Source organism: Lichenostomus cassidix, chromosome 18, assembly GCF_008360975.1.
Source record: "Lichenostomus cassidix isolate B80296 chromosome 18, HeHo_3.0, whole genome shotgun sequence".
Lineage (NCBI taxonomy): Eukaryota > Metazoa > Chordata > Aves > Passeriformes > Meliphagidae > Lichenostomus > Lichenostomus cassidix.
In genome coordinates, this window is record NC_139498.1 from 1,629,884 (window position 1) to 1,646,625 (window position 16,742).

Genomic DNA, 16,742 nt, shown 5'->3' on the forward strand with positions numbered 1-16,742 from the left:
AGTTTAGGTATCAAAATAAGCAAGTAAGCTCTTAAATCATTAAAGAATAGCAGCAGAGCTGTGTGATGGTGTGGCACAAAGGCAGCTGGATCAAAGCCTTGGCCATGCTGAAACTTAATCACAATATTTGACTCAACCTTGGCAAGAATTCCCCATGACAAAATGCAAGGAAGGAGATCTCTGCCAGTGCTGCTGTGGTGTTTCAATACTGCAGGAAAACTCTGGGCAAGGTTGCCACCTTATTTCTGACCTGCAGTGGATGAGCACAGCCCTCCTGCTCATCAGGGCTTTCTGCAGAAAGTGAGGGTTTGCCATAAATTAATGGCTTGTGGCATATTCCTCTGTTTCCATGGGTATTCCCATTTGGCTCTGAAAGTTATTGAATTATTTTATAACTCCCAGAACGACTGAATCAATGGGCAGTGCTCTCTCTGTGGAGCATAAATGACCCATTTTATCCCAAGGTGTCTTTACTCATGAGCAGAAAATTATAACTCCCAAGCTTTCCATGCAGAGCCATCAGCAGGAGATGTCTGATAGCAATGCAGTTGAGATGTCCAAATTTACAATATGCTGAACAGATCCAATCTGTGCTCAGTAAAATGAGGCTCCTGTGGCTGCCTGGAGCCCCTGGTAACAGAAATCCAGCTGGACCTCCAACAGTAACAGAAATCCAGCTGGACCTCCAACAGTATTGCCCTGATTGGATTTTATTCCAGGGTGATGCCACCAGGACATGTATCCTGCAAAAGCACCTCTGGGGCAGAGGCAGGAGCTGATGGGTGTTTTCAGCTCCCACTCTGCTGCTTCAAAACCCCTTTTGCGAGATCTGCTGGGAGAAAATCCCAGCTGCACCAAGCACGTTAAAAACCTGAAAAGCAATATTTTAGCTGGAGAGAGACCTGGAGCAAAAATGTGTCTGGGGGTTGTCTGATGGGAGTGCATCTTGTCACCCTGAAGAAATTGGGGTTTGAGGCTCTGCAGAGCAGTGGGGAAAGGAGTTGAACATGTTGGTCCTTGTGGGTCCCTTCAGCTGAGGATAGTCTATAATTGTATGAGGTGGATGCTTCACTTTGGGGAACAGCAGATTTGGGAAGTACAGAAGAGTTTCTGGCTGGGCTGGGGCTCCTGGATTTGAGGCAAATCCTGCTCCCCTTGTGCCTGAGGCAGATGGAGTATCTGCCTTTATGTTAAATATAGGACAACTGCTGCTGCCTGCTTGGGATGCACGTGGGAAGCTGGTTGGAGCCCTGTGGTCACTCGCTGAGGTGTTCTGAGGGGAAATCTTGGTGGAGAAAGGGAAGTAAAAAAACCCCGAGTACTGGGGTGATGCCCAGCTCATGGGTGAACCCACAGCATCCCCTCAGCTCACCCACTGGCTGTGGGAACTCCATCCCCTCACCCCTGGGGAGCATGGCAGAGTCCCTGGGGAGGCTTTTTAGGGTGCTGAGCCCTCCCTGCCCTCTGTTCCAGCAGCAGAACTGGGCAAAAAGCTTGGATGTGCGAATATTTGGGAAGCTCTCAGCCTTTCTGTGCTGCCTTTTGGGAGGTGTCTGTGCCCCTGCCCACGTGTCCCCTGTGTCCCTCCTGTGTCCCTCCTGTGTCCCTCCTGTGTCCCTCCTGTGCCACCTCCTCCCATCCACCTCCTGCTCACCCAGGCAGGTGCTCCTTGGCACGGGGAAAACACACATGGAGGTAACAGCAGCGAAAGCAGCCTCGTCCTCCAAATCCTCCTGCACAAAAGCCCTTTTGTTCCCCGGGTGGATTCCAAGAGCTTTTCTCCAGTTTGGATTCCAGCAAACTCCCACTGCAAGCAGGCAGGCGAGGGCTGGAGACAAAGCGGCAGCGAAGTGAAAAGTGCCTCGGAAAAAAACCCTGGTGAGGGCTGGAGGCTCTTGTCTGACAGCTTCCCTGGCCTGCAGCTCCTGTGGATTTCCCACTTTGAGATAAGCAGCAAAGGAAACAGGCTCTGGGATGAGGAGGCAGCGAAGCCAGTGGGCTTTGGCAGAGGGAAAATGTGATTTATGGTGTGCTGGTGACTGGGGGAGTGCTGCTCCATCCCCTCACTGCCCAGAGCTGCTCTGCTGGGGTTTCTCCTGACGTGGGGGATAAAGGGAGATGGCCTGTGTTGCTCCATGGGATCTCCATCACCAGCACATCTTTCCCAGAGCAGCAGGAGGATGCAGCCTTCTCACTGCTGGAAGCCACAAGGGATGCAACCAGCTCCAATGGCCATGAGGAGCAGAAAACCAAGTCCTGTAGGGCACCTCTTGGACCCCAGTGGGATTTCCCTGAACCTTGGCTGCATCTGTTTCTTGCAGCTTCCCCACCGTGTAGCTGTGAGTGATTTGGAGGATTTGAGGGCATATGATCAGTGTGATGAGAGAAGGACTGGAAGGGAGGCTTGGGCCAGCTGTGAGATCAAGCTGCTGGGTGGAAAAACAGTTAAGCAAAAGGTGAGAAGAAGGAAGAGGCTTTGGTCCCAAAAGGATGCCCACCAGGCTATATTGGAGATGGGAGGGTGCATGGACAAAGCATGGAGTTCTGCATTTTGTGAACTGGATCCTTAGGCAGCTGCAGACATCCATCAGCATCCTCATCCCTTGCTTTGGTGGATGTGACTCAGAGCCCAGGGCAGCAGAGTTCAGTGTTTCTGCCTGAGCTCCTCACTGCAGAGGGGACAAACCAGGCTTGTGCAGCCCTGGGATCTGTGAGATCCTTACAGGATGTCCTAGGATTCTCCATCTCACCCACAGCCATGGTTGGGGTTGGAGCTGAAATTGGGGTGTGCACATCCCTGTGCTCCATCCCTTCCAGCAGCACCTCCTCCTGTCTTGTCCTCCTGCAGCTGGGGTGAGCCAGCAGAGAGCTGAGCATTGCCACTCTGCACTCCTGGGAGATCCAGCAGCGTTGCTGGGATGCCCAGGGCTGCTGCTGGGGTCAGCTCAGGGCAGCCAAGCCCCAGGTGGGTGAATTCTCTGAAACCAGCTGTGAGTTGGGTGCTGTTCCTGCAGGGTGCTGCTGTCTGCACTGAGGTGCTGCCCTTTGGGAGGAGCTGTGCCCTTTCCCCCAGGCCACTGCACTCAGAGCAGCTGGCTGCACATGCCAGATGAGTTCATCCAAAATGTTGTAACAGAATTTTGAATATTCAGCTCTCCTGTGGCCTGTGCTGCAAGCTGTAGGCATCTATCTCCCATCTCCCATCAAGGCTGCTATCTCCCATCTCCCATTAGCACCTAAGGGACGATGGATTTGGGGCTGCTTTGCATGGCAGCTGGTGTCTGAAGGGAAGCTGCTGATGCCAAGGCTGCCTGGCAGTGCAGGGTGGCAGGGGAGGGCTCTGTCTGGCCTTGTCACATCTGCAGATGCCAGCATGGTGCTGGCACCAGCTCAGCAGGAGCAGGACGGGTGGCTCTGCAGTGTTCTCTTGACAGATTGGAAGAGATGCTGTGTCTGGGCTGGGAGGGGACATTGTCTGGGAAGGGACATCGTCTGGGAAGGGACATCGTCTGGGAAGGGACATTATCTGGGAAGGGACATTATCTGGCAAAGCCAGATTTGTTGTCACCTCCCCATTGGCATCAGGAGGGAGCATGTGGCTGCTCTTTGCTGCTCTGCTGGGCACTGGAGGCCCCATTTCCTCTCATGTTGGTTTTCCTGCAATCATCTCTGCAATGAGCTGGAGGAAACACATCGTGGCAGAGCCCAGTTGGGAAGTGACGTGCAAGGTCCTGCTGATGGAGTGGCCAAGGCAGTGTGGGAAGCCATGAAACAGCTCAGTGAGGTGTCAGTGACTCCCTCAGGACACAAAGGATCCTAAACTCCCATTCCTGTAGCATCCTCTCCATCAGCCAAGCAGCCTTCATCTCCACACTGGCTGCTGGTGTCCCACAAAGCCTGCTGGATGGTGGCTCCAGCATGTGGTTATCCCAGTGCTCCCTGCAGGAGCTGCAGGGGGGTCACTTTTTATTCCAGGGGGCACAGAATTGTCCCAAAGCTGGGTCAGCTCCCTGTCCCCTCCCCAGGGTCCCTGCAGCCCCTCTTCAGGACATGGTTTAGCACAGGACCTCAGGTCTGATCTCTATCGAAGAGTCTCTTCCGCTCTGCACTCAGAAGGTCTGAACTCTCATAAGATTTGGAAATGCACTCTTATCAGAGTGACAGACAGACTCTCGTAACCAAAATGTGCAGATAAACAAGAAGAAATGGCATCCCTCTACTTTCAGTGTTGACACCAGTAACCCAGCAGCCTGCAGCCCTTTGGCAGGGTGTGTTAAGAGGAAAATGGGCAGAATAAGAGAGATTAGCCCGAATCAGGAAATTACCTTCAAAATTGAATTACTGAAATACAGAGCTTACTGAAAGGGGGGCAAATAGGTCCTGATATTTGCAGAGTTTGGTGACATTTCTCTCTGTGGCCGCACTGCAGGAGCCACAGATTAACCCTGCTGGAGTCCTTGTTGCAGAGCTCTCTGCTCTGCTTCATTTCCAGTGTTTTCTTCTGGTGCTGTTCAGAGCTTCTCCTGCTGGAGGCCAGTCCTAGGCAGGCTCAAAGCCCTGACCTTGTGATTTTACCTCGCAGCAGAGCTGGAGATCTTTGTCTGTGTGCTGTTTGTGCTGTTTGAGCTACATCAGCTGCCAGCAGTGGGGAGTGTGGCTCCTGAGCAGAGCAGGGCCTGGGACACACAAACCCTGCATTGCTCAAGGCTGCCAGGTTCACCGGGTGCACCTCGCCCTGCTCCCTGCACAGCCCTGCTATTTTGGTTTGGAGCCTCTCCTGCCCGGGTTTATTACAGGTTGCAGGGCTGAGTCAGAGCAGCGAGTTCAGCCCTGCGACGGAGAAACCCTGGGGCAGCTGCTGGCACGGAGGGTGCTGGGGCTTGTCTGGGTGCTGGGGCACAGCTGGGTAATGGGGCATGTCTGGGTGCTGGGGCACAGCTGGGTGCTGGGGCACAGCTGGGTGCTGGGGCACGTCTGGGTGCTGGGGCACAGCTGGGTGCTGGGGCACAGCTGGGTAATGGGGCACAGCTGGGTGCTGGGGCATGTCTGGGTGCTGGGGCACAGCTGGGTGCTGGGGCACGTCTGGGTGCTGGGGCACAGCTGGGTAATGGGGCTTGTCTGGGTGCTGGGGCACAGCTGGGTAATGGGGAACAGCTGGGTGCTGGGGCACAGCTGGGTAATGGGGCTTGTCTGGGTGCTGGGGCATGTCTGGGTGCTGGGGCACAGCTGGGTAATGGGGCACAGCTGGGTGCTGGGGCATGTCTGGGTGCTGGGGCACAGCTGGGTAATGGGGCATGTCTGGGTGCTGGGGCACAGCTGGATAATGGGGCACAGCTGGGTGCTGGGGAACAGCTGGGTGCTGGGGCACAGCTGGATAATGGGGCACAGCTGGGTGCTGGGGCACAGCTGGGTGCTGGGGCACAGCTGGGTGATGGGGCTTGTCTGGGTGCTGAAGCACATCTGGTGCTGGGACACAGACAGGTCCTGGACACATCTGGATGCTGACACAGACAGGTCCTGGTCATGGCCACCCTCGGGACAGGGCAGTGACTTGCATTCCCATTCTGCTGTGGCTGCTGGCAGTGTCAGGAGCTGGTTTGGGATCAGCTGGTGCGTGGGCACTGCAGGATCTGTGCCCAGGCCGTGCCCAGGCCATGCCAGACCAAGCTTTTCTCCTCAGGAGCCTCGGGAATTCAAGCAGGACACGAATGCAGCACCGTCTGCTGGTGTGCTGTGCCAGTGTTTCAGGGTTTCCTGCCGTGCTGATACACACTGGAAAAATTCACCACAGCCATAAAAGTGCTCTTGCCTTTCCTGCTTCCTGACCTGACTCCTGGGTGAAAGAAAGCAAAACAAACAACGCTTGAATTCAGACACCAAGGTGTGAGTTGCAGTGTGGACACCATGGCGTGCTCAGACCTGGATGAGCCAGTGGCTACCAACTGTGCCAGTGGCTACCAAACGTGCCAGCAGCTCCGTGGCATCCAAAGGAGAGGAGAAAAGCCTGGAGCTGGGATCTCCTCAGCCCCACAGCCCTGGCAGGCTCAGCTCCACTCCCCAGGCAGCCCAGCAATGTTGTTAAGGGAACACATCTCAAGTTTGCCGTTTCCAAGGAGTTGTTACAAGCAGCCCTGAGGGAAGGCACAGATAAAGGGAAACATCCCTGTTCTGCTCAGGGGACAAACCAGCAGCCCTGGAGCATCTCCAGCTGCTTCCAGCAGATCCAGTTGCTCCTGGCAGTGATGGAAGAGCAGCCAGTGGCACTTCCTGGCAGGGCTAAGGAGAGAGCAGCTCTGGGAGATTTCAAGGAGAGAAATAAAGCACAAATCCACCTCATCCCATCCCTTGGTTTAAACCTCTGCAGCTTTTAAACATCTCTTGTGTATTAAATTCTGTTTTTGTGGCTCAATGAGGTGTTGGAAAAGAGGATTTCGGACCCATTGGTGCTTACATGAACACCTGGTTCTTGGTTTTCTCCAGAAATTAGGGTTTGGCTAAAGCTCTGTGGTGAGAGAATTTCCCTTTTGCCTCACCCCAGTCACCAAATCCCTGTCACCTGCAGGTCTGTCCCACAGGCATTTAAACCCAAAAGCCAAAAAATGGTTTTTTTTTTTCATTTCTTTGGTAATTTTTGGTCATTTTGTGGAAGTGATGTTAAATGAGGTTGAGATATCACCTGCAGCAGCAGTTGGTGACCCTGCTCTGCCCTGGCTGCCAGCAGCAGCTTTGGGATATCTCAGTGCTTCTGTCCAGGAGGGTTATTGAGTGAATTTCTCTGAGATTTGGCTATTTCCAGGTGTCCTGCAAGACTTAAACTTCTCCTTGACAGCATCAAACCCACCATTGTAACTGCAATGTGGGCTGGAGCTGAGCTGGGGACAAGAGATGCCCTTTGCACTTGCAGACCAAGGCATTTCCAGGGTGGTTGGGACACACAAAAATAATTCCTTGGTTTTACAAGAACCATTTGGGTTTGGAGTTCTGCTCCTAAATCACAGCCATGGGATCTTTCCCTCTGCACTTCAGGATCAGACACAACACTGGTTGTGGAGCCTTGTGGTTCAGAGCTGCCCACGAGCTACCAATTCTCTCTTCTTCCATGGAAAAACACCAAAAATTTCCAATTTGCCCTCATTTTTGGGGCTGGGCTTTTCTCACCCAACGGGTACAGCTGATAGGGGAAAAGCAGATCATTTAGCTTTCCAAATCTTTCAAGAAATCAGACAAGAAATCCTTGGGAGGAATCGTAAATGAGCCGCTTTTATCTCCTAAAAAAACGGGAGAAAGAGGCATTTCCAGCCTGTGAAATTTTACCAGCAAGTTATATGCTAAAGAGTGTTGTTTGAAAGGAAATGTTGTTACATGGCTATTGAACACAGCTTTAATAATAAATTGTGGTGAAGACAGAACCAGTTAATATCCTTTGAAGGAAATAGGAGCTTTTTGTGGCGAGGAACCATTTAGTTTGGATTATATCATGAAAAGTTTTTGACTGCAGTGAAAAAACTGGGCAATGGGATTCTCCTTCAGAAGTCAAAGTTTGTTTTCACTTCCAGCCTATGTGGGAAAGGCAAGAATTCCTCTGTCTTGCCTTTCTTTGTTATTCTCTGCTCTTTTCGCTGTGAAACTTTGAAGTTTCAGTGTTTTTCCAGCGTTGGTGTTTAACACTGCCTGAATTAAAGGGGCTAACAACATCCATCCCTGGGCTCTGCCAGTGCTGCTGGGAAGAGGTTAACAAGCCCATTGGAAATGTGCTTTTCTCCCCTCCTGCAGGAATTGGGTTTAAGACCTTCACAGGGAAGTATTTAATGTGTTTCCATTCAGTCAGGGTTTCTTGTTCCTGCTGCAGTCGTGCTTGCAGTTGGTTCTGGGTTGGTGGGGTCAGGCAGAGCCTGCAGGAGCCAGCAGGGTCACTGTTGGGGCACAGGAGGTTCATCAGAACCAGCAAATCAGGTGATCATTAAGGGTGGAAAAGCTCTCCAAGCTCATTGACTCCAAACATAAGGCAGCACTTCCAATCCCACCTTGACCAACATCCCAAGTGCCACATCCTCGTGTCTTCTGAGCACTTCAGGGATGGTGAGTCCACCTGGGCAGCCTCTTCCAGTGCCTGACCACCCTTCTGGGGAAGAAATTCCTTCTGATTCCTGATCTAACCTCCCTTGGCACAGCTTGAGGCTGTTCCCTCTCCTCCTGAGATCTAGCAGTGCCCTTGCAGGGAGGGCTTTGTGAAGGTGGCACCTTCTCCAGCACCACTCAGTTCAGTTTTCACTAGTTTTGCTAAAAGAAAGTAGATTTCAGCTTGTGCCTAATGTCACAGATACCCTGGAAGTTTTGCTGAATCAAAACTGGGGTCTGGAGATGTCTCTCAGCATCTCTCCAAACCAGGCTTGAGTTTTCCCCCTCAATTATTCCTAAAACTTGGCTTTTGAGTCGAGTGCTTGTGGATGTCCAGATTGCAGGGAGAGCTCTGAAATAAGCTTGAGCTCGAAGGCTCAGGGACCAGCAAGGCTCCAGGAGTGTTTTACACAGAAATTACATGTTTTTTTGGGTGCTGGGGAGCAGATGTACAATGCCATCTGCTGAGCCACCATCTGCAGAAGGAGCCACATGAAACTGTGTGTTGTGTGTGATGCTTCAGTGGGGCTTTCCTTGCTGCACATCCCAAAACTCTCAGCCCTGGTGGTTTGTGCCTCAGGATTGAGCCCTGGGCTGTTATTTTGGTGTCTGTGGATACCTGGAGCCTCTCCTGGGTGGCTTTTGTGCTTCAGACTCCTTCATGGAGTCACCTGCTTTGCTCAGATTTGCAATCTCCAGAAGCTCCGTTCCTCTGTCAGGTGGGGCTGAGAAGGGCTGGTGGCTTTGCTCAGGAGGGACACAGACGGGCAGATAAACACATGTGGTGATTTTGTCCAGGAAGCAAAGCTAAAAATAGTAATGATTCATGAAAACGCTGTGGAAAATACTGGTTTGCTGGTGGATGGAACAGGTAACATCCAATTTTGTGTGTTATTAAGCTGCCTCCACATTTGGAGCTCCTGAGCAGATGATTTTCTGTGCAGTTTTAGGTGGAATCATCTCCCCAGGCTGGTGTCTGCTCTGGCAAACTGAGAGATTTTATTTTGACAGCAAGACACTTGCTTGGCAGTTCCTCTTGAACAGAACTGATCTTGAGACTTCCAGGTTTTTTTAGGGTTTTTTTGTCCTAAAAAAAAAGCCCTTTAAGTGTGTTTGCCTTGGGGGAGAAAAGTCTTTCAAGCACGTGTGAGCTGTGAATTTTGGGGCTGAAGGGGATCCTGGTTCCTGCAGCCTGCTGGGGTGGCTCTGCTGTGGATTTCTGGTGTCAGAGCAGTGCTGTGCTCAGGATTGTGGATTTTTCCTGCAAACCATGCAGACCTTGGCCCCAGAGGCTTGAAGAGAGGAGTGCTTTGCATGTTGGAACAAAAGCAGCTCAGAAACTTGGCCTGATCTGTTTGAGAGCCACGAAATCTCCTGATTTCAGCCCAGAATTCACTGAATAACCATGGGTGCTGCAGGTGCACATCCTGACCATGGCAGTTCCCATCCCCATCCCTCCTGCTGCCATCCTCAAATCCATGTCTCATTCCATCTCGTTGCTTCTTCCTTTCTTGAAAAGAAAACCCCAAAGAACGTTCAAACTGTGCCTGTGCCTTGGCAGCTCGAGCACACCGACAGCTTGTGCTCCAAAAAAATGGCAAAGCTTCAAAATATTGTGTTCCGTGAAGAGGAGACAAGGAAAATAAACTCCCCAAAGTGCAGCTTTGATTTCACCAGCAGGAGGAAAGGCTTGGGATGTTTATTTGGGTTTGGTGTTAAGCTGGCTGGTTCTGCTGCCACCACTGGGGAACCACAGTGAGACTGAGAGCTGCACAACCTGCTCTGGGTCCTGTTCACAGCAGCTCCATCCCAGTGGGTTCATTTGCACCCTGCCAGGGAGAGCAGCTTCTCCAGGCTCAGGCACAGCAAGCAAAGCCACGAGGGACAAAAATTAAAGAGGAAATAACAGAGAAAATTTGTGCCTTTTTCTCGTCTGGTTTTGGTTGTGCCAGTGTGGCTGCAGCAGGGTGAAGGGCTGAGCCTTGGGGTTTGTCAGCAGGCAGCTGCTGAGTGTTCCTAGGGACAGTTCAGCCCTAAAAATGGCAGTTTGGTGGATCTCTGTGTCTCGATTTCCACGTGCAAAATCCGTTTGAAGATGCTTTTCCTGTGCCTTATTTCCTTATTTCCTTATTTCCTTATTGTTTCCTTATTTCCCTATTTCCTTGAGGATGCAGACAGGAGGCAGAGAGGTCGCTGGGATGGCAGCTTGGTAAACACCAGAGAAACAGGGATTTTTATTAGATTGCACTGCCAGAGCTGTACTTTTGAAATTCCCTTTTTTATCTAACTGCCAACATGCAGAGCAGCTCTCCCCACTGAGCATCCCCACGGATCTGAGGTGTGCTTGGGCAGGAAAGGGGACTGTGGAGCATTCAGCACAGCAGGGCTTGTTCTCACTTGTGCCTTCTGCATGCTGTGTGATAAAACTCAAAAAACTGGAAGGAAAAGGGTCAAAGAGCAGCTCTGCTCACTGGAGGAATTCCAGTGGTTTTTTGAATCGTTTTTACTTTCTTACAGACCAGCTTTTACTTTTTGGGAAAAGGGAGAGCTGCATTTTGTGCTCCTGCACGACCTGGCTGCTTTTATTTTGCTTTTGCTGTGTGAGATTGGGAGCTCCTGAGAGCAGAGAATTGGCTTTTTTTTCTGGTGTGGAGTTTTTTTTCCCCCTATGTATATTCACAGCTCTACTGATTTCTGATCCCAATAGGGAGTGTGCACAGGGGTTTCCAATAAATGCTTTTCCCACGAGGTGTCAGCTGGGTTCTTGCAGCCTGTCCCATCTTGGAATGACTCTTTACTAAAAGGAGTGAGAGTGATCCCATCTTTTGGATGGAAAAAATTAAAAAAAATACTAAAAAACCCACCAAAACCCAACCAACCAAAACCTAAAAAAACCCCAAAACCAACCAAAAAAAAACCAAAAACAAACCCCAAAAACAAACAAAAAAAATTGGTAATCTGAATTGATTAATTGATTCATAAAGGGCATTTTCCATTCTGGCTGCCTGCACTTTGATCCAGCACCCCTCTGGCACTGGGATGCACAGGCATCTATTGATGTGTCCAAAGGAAAAACAAATTCAGACATGGATAGGTGAAGTTGGAGAGAGAGGGTTGGGAACAGAGAGGAAAACTCACACTGAAAAGAAAGAGGAATTGATATAAATTGTTAGGTTAAAAATGCTGAATGCCTAAATTAGATGCTTGTGCCTTTTTTTGGGGGGGGAGGGAACCAGGGATTTTATTACCCAGCCAAACAGCCAGATGTTTCCCTTGGGGTTTGGGTGACATGAGTGATGTTTCCAGGTTATTTTCTCCATGAATTCAAGTTCGAGTGCTGAAATGCGGCTGGATCTGTGCAGTCAGAAAAAGGTTCTTGTGTTCCTCTGCCCTGCCTGCCTCTCCTGGCTGCTGCTTTGGACCTCTTTTCCAGGAGAGCTGCAGCTGAGCTTGAGCTGCATCCAGCTCAGAAAAGCTTGGCTGGTCAGTGGGAATAAAAACAAATGGCTTTGAAGGCTGCAGACTTGAATTCTGCTTTATTTTTGCTGGGTTTGCACAACTTTAATGACCAGGAGATGAAACATGCAGTTAAACAGAATCAGAATCTGGACTTTCAGAGGCAATTTGAAAATGATGTTTTGTCCTGCCAGGGTTTGCAGCTGTGTATCTGGAATGGTTTTAAATCTAAGAAATGTTTGATCCTACAGGGGCAGGAGGAGAAATACCTTTCCCTTTGCATGTTCTCATGGTCTGCCTTTGCCAGGGCTCTTGCCTCTGTTCTGTACCGAGTTGGCAGCCAGAACTCGCAGGTTTAAATGAAACCTTGCTGAACAAAGGCACTTTATGTTTGAACTCTGTGCCCTCAGTCTGCCCCACCAGCCTGGCTGGGCATTTCTGTTAAATAAGGTCAACAAATACAGACAAGCTGTGCTTTGCCAATTCACCCCAAACAAGCCACAACAACAACAACAAAAACTGCCTTTCTTCAACTCTGCCCCTTTCTTGTTTGGCAGGTAAGAAGAGAAACCCTGGGCTGAAAATTCCTAAAGAAGCATTTGAGCAACCACAGACAAGCTCCACGTAAGTCTGCAAACACTGGGGCAGAATGAAAGGCAAACCACGAAGCTCAGCTGCCTCCCAGCCTTGGCTGGTGCCTGGAAGTGTGCAAGGCCAGGCTGGATGGAGCTTGGAGCAGCCTGGGATGGTGGGAGGGCATGGAGTTAAATGGTTTTTAAGGTCCTTTCCAGCCCAAAGCATTCTGTTATTCTGAGATCATTTCACAGCCCTTGTGTGGATCTCAGCCCATCCTCTCCCCATCCCTGCCTGGGTCTCATGTGCTGCTTAATGATGCAGGAAAAGATAAGAACCAGAATGGACCTCCAGTTTTGGCTGATGTGGCACTTTGGCCAGCAGTTGGAGGGACATGCATTTGGCCAAGGCATAGAAACTCATCTCATTCCCTGTACTCTCAGCCTTGCAAAAGCCATCCCTCTGTTTTTAGGGGCTTTGTGCAGCTCCAGCCTGCTTGGCTTTCCTTGTTGCTTTGAGGATTGACTGTTTTCAGCCTGTTAACCTGTGCTGTGTGTCTGAGGTGATGATTTACAGCAGCTTTAGGTGTTCATGCCCATTTCATCCATTTGCATGCAGGCTGGCAGAGTTTTGGTGCTTTGCCACCTGCCTTACCTTTCACAGCAAATCCCTCTGGCTTCCTGCATGGGGAAGCTGGATGTGAGAAATGCCAATTCCAGTAGCTTTCCCTGAGCCCTTTTTGGGGTGACTGTGTGGATTTTGGCTGTGCCTGTTGATCCTGCAAAGCCAGGAGGCTGCTCAGGGCCCCAAGGTGTGAGGGGATGGCTTGGGGGTTGGATTGACTCACTGAGGGAAAGCTGATCTTTGTAGGGAACATTTCACATCTATTCCCTTTCCTTCTGTGCAGGCCACCCAGAGATCTGGACTCCAAAGCCTGCATCTCCATTGGGGAGGAGGTAAGGCTGAGACACCTCTGGGCTCAGAGACCATCTGGGGATGCTGCTGTGGGATTATTCACTTCAGACCCCCCAGGAAAGGGCAGAGCATTAAATCCCAGCTATCCCAAACAGTGCAGCCCATTTGACTTGAAAGGGAAAAGGCAGTTGCTGGATGAATAAAAGCTGAGAAGATCCAATCTGAGCTCTGGGGGTTTGTAACCCTGACAGCCACGTCCAGCCAGAAATCTCTGGGTGGCACCTGGTGTTTGTGCAGTGTGGGTTGGACCCCAGGGTGGCTTCTTGGCCAGCTGGAGCTGCAGGTTGGCACCACAGTGCTCCATGTGCCCCAAACTCACCCTCTGCCTCCCATGGCACGTGGGCTCCCTTCATATTTTCCACCGTGGAAATTCCTTCCTTGCTGCTCTGAGGTGCAGCTAATCCCCTGGAAATAACCATTATAAAGCAAGGGAGTTGCTAACAGAGGATTTTGCTCTCCTCCTCCTGCAGTTCTTTTGCTGATTTAAGTCCTTCATCCAAAGTATTTCCCTGTGCTAATATTGAGGGTCATCTCCTCAGTAACTCAGGGTAGATGTTCCTGCCCTGGAAGCAAATCCTTCTGACAGCATGGAAACCAATCCAGCTGATCTAGAAAAACAGCAGGGAAAAAAACAGACCCTGGGAGAGTTATTTTGATAGGAGAAAAAGGCAGAGCAGAATTAAAAAAAGCACTTTAAAGCTGGACAATAAATTCATGAGGTGCAAAAGACAGGCCTTGGTGTCAGTGAGGTAATTGATGAAGTGAAATGCTAATCCAATAGTGGTTTGCAATGCCTATCTTTGGATGCTCTCCTTGCATTTTGGCTGTTGGATTTTGGGTGTTCATTGTGGAGCAGGGGCTGGGAGGTGACAACAGCGGGAGATGCAAACGGTGCAGCACAGAGGCACAGAACATGCCAGCTGCTGGAGCAAGTGTCTCCCTGCAGTGCCAGGGGTGAGGGGCACAGCACAGAGCCCAGCCCCAGGGGCACTGATGGCTTTTCCCCCCAGAACTTTGAGGTGAAGGCCGATGACCTGGAGCCCATCTCGGAGCTGGGGCGAGGCGCGTACGGCGTGGTGGAGAAGATGCGGCACATGCCCAGCGGGCAGATCATGGCAGTGAAGGTACAGTGAGCCTCAGGGGGCTGGCCTTGGGGGTGCTGGGAACACTTGGGATCCTCCTTTCCTTTCCTCAGATTGGCTGCTTGGCTCATGAAATCCTTCCTCCACCCAGGGGCCGAGGGAAATTGGGGTTATTTCACTGAGAAAAAGCGTTGTTTTAAAAGTATGATGGTCCAACCTTGTTGTGCATCAATCACATTATTCACCTTTATCTACAATATTCCTGTCTATCTAGGATTCAATATACCATCATTTTTTAAATATACATATACATATAAATTTACATATTTTTAGCCCCTCAGATTCACTTCGTAATGATAAAGAAGAGCAAATGTAATTACAAAAGAGAAATGTCTTCATCTGGGACTCTCCTTGGAGCAGGAAGTTTTTGTTGGGATTTTTCACATTTTGCCTGCCACGGTGGGACCTTGATTCATGGCAGGCTTGTAGATATGATCATGAAAAGTTTTTGTAACAACAGCTTCAACTCACGAATTTGGAGATGAGGGAAATGGTCATGGGAAAAACTGTAGATTGGGAAGGACCAGTTTTTGCTTGGCTGAATTTTAGTTTCCTTTCAGAGTTAAGAGATGCAGAGCTGAAAGCTGTGAGCAAACTGAAAGGAAACTTAGCTCTTCAGTTGTGGGGTTTGCAGTGGTGCTGGCTGGGACAGAGCTCAGGGTGTCTGCACTCTGCATTTGGTGGTTTTGTTTGCTTTGGTGTTCACCAAACTGCCTAACACCTCTCTGAGGGTGATGGGAGGTGTGAGCTGGGCAGGGCAGGAGCATGCAGGCTCTCTGGGATGCTGAGCAGTTGAATTCTGTCCCTTGAATGACAAGGAGCCTGGAGCTCGTGTGTGAGCTGGGCTGGGCTGGTCTGCCCTGCTTGGCAGCTGGGGGTCTGCAGGGATTTCCCACAAAGTTCATCTCTTCCTGGGAGACTGGGAAATGCCCATTTTCCAGAGCCATGGGGAGGGCTGGAGCCTTCTCTTGTGCCCAAAACCTGCTGATGGAGCAGCTGCCCACTGCAGCTCCCAAAATCCCAGCTTTGGAATTTGATTTCCTGCTCCTTTCTCCTCTCCCAAGAGTGTGAGCACTTCTTTCTTTTGGCTCTCACAAAAGCCGTGTTGTTTGCAGGGAGAGCAAAACCACCTGTGGTGAGAAGACCCCTGGGTGCTCCTGCTGTGCCTGTGACAACAGATGGTGCCCCAGGGGTGGCACGAGGGGGATGGAGGGTCCAGGTGGGTGCCAAGGCGCTGTGGCATCCCAGCAGTGAGGTTTCCCTGCAGCCACCCCTGACAGGCTGTGTCTTGCAGAGGATCCGAGCCACGGTGAACAGCCAGGAGCAGAAGAGGCTGCTGATGGATCTGGATATCTCCATGAGGACAGTGGATTGTCCCTTCACTGTCACCTTCTACGGGGCACTCTTCCGAGAGGTGAGGCTTCTGGGATTTCCCCTTCTCACAGTTCCTACTCCTGGATTCCTTCCATCTAGATTAATCTCCATCTAGACATGGAGATTTTCTCCAGCCTGGCTTAAGGATGTGTCACTTACTGTGGGGACAGCCACCAGCTCACAGCCTGCTCCCACAGGGGTCAGATTGCCCTGGCTTGATGTGCTCCACATGGAGGAAAACTGTGCAAAGCTCTGAAAAGCAGGATTTATTGAAGGGCTTTAAGCACAGCTCTGCAGAGCTGAACTTTTCCTGGCTGGGCATTGGGAGCCTCAGCTCTGATAACTTTCTGGGCTCCTAAATCACCAGGGCTCTGCTTTGGGAAGAATACACCCTAAATGGTAGGGAATGTGAGCAGCACTTAATGCCAGAGCAGGGAAAAGTAAGCCCAGTAGAGCTTTGCTGAATGAGTTTTAAAAAACAGGGAAGGGCCAAACAGGCCAGTGAAGGGCAAGGGCCAAAGGGCTTAGGAAAGGAAAGGAGAAAGGAAAGGAGAAAGGAAAGGAAAAAGGAAAGGAAAGGATACTTTGTTCCAATATCTGGGTATCTGCTTGCTCCATTCTCCAGGGAGATGTGTGGATTTGCATGGAGCTGATGGATACCTCACTGGACAAATTCTACAAACATGTCATTGACAAAGGCCTGACGATCCCCGAGGACATCCTGGGGAAAATCGCAGTCTCTGTGAGTAGCAGGCTGAGGAGGAGAGGGAAAAGGGGATTCTCTTCTAAGCCAAGTCCTTCATCACCCAGGCCACTGCTGTGTTTGCAGCAGGAAGAGCTGGTCCATGTGCCAGCCCAGTGGGCATTCCCAGTTGGTCTCACATATCTGATCTGATGGTATTTACAAGCTGTAAATTACCCCAAATGTGCCCATCCAGCCATCCATCCATCCTCCATCCAGCCATCCATCCATCCATCCATCCATCCACCATCCAGCCATCCATCCATCCATCCACATGATGAAGGGGCACAGTGTGAGATGTATCCTGCAGCTCCTTTCCCTTCTCATCAGGGTCCTGGAAGATCCCTGAGGAGCCACCAACA

General features: G+C 50.7%; 1 protein-coding gene across 2 annotated transcripts in view; it reads left to right on the forward strand.

The window, feature by feature from the left end:
• MAP2K6 (mitogen-activated protein kinase kinase 6) overlaps positions 1-16,742 on the forward strand; it is a 48,468-nt gene that overhangs the window by 11,464 nt on the left and 20,262 nt on the right. For both annotated transcript variants that reach the window (XR_014855546.1, XM_085077379.1), the window contains exons 2-6: positions 12,132-12,198; positions 13,055-13,103; positions 14,133-14,246; positions 15,559-15,678; positions 16,264-16,380. Coding sequence is in view for 1 of the 2 variants with exons in the window: in XM_085077379.1 (XP_084933505.1) it covers positions 12,132-12,198; positions 13,055-13,103; positions 14,133-14,246; positions 15,559-15,678; positions 16,264-16,380 (467 nt within the window). In the remaining variant the exon portion in view is untranslated. The remainder of the gene's footprint in view (positions 1-12,131; positions 12,199-13,054; positions 13,104-14,132; positions 14,247-15,558; positions 15,679-16,263; positions 16,381-16,742) is intronic.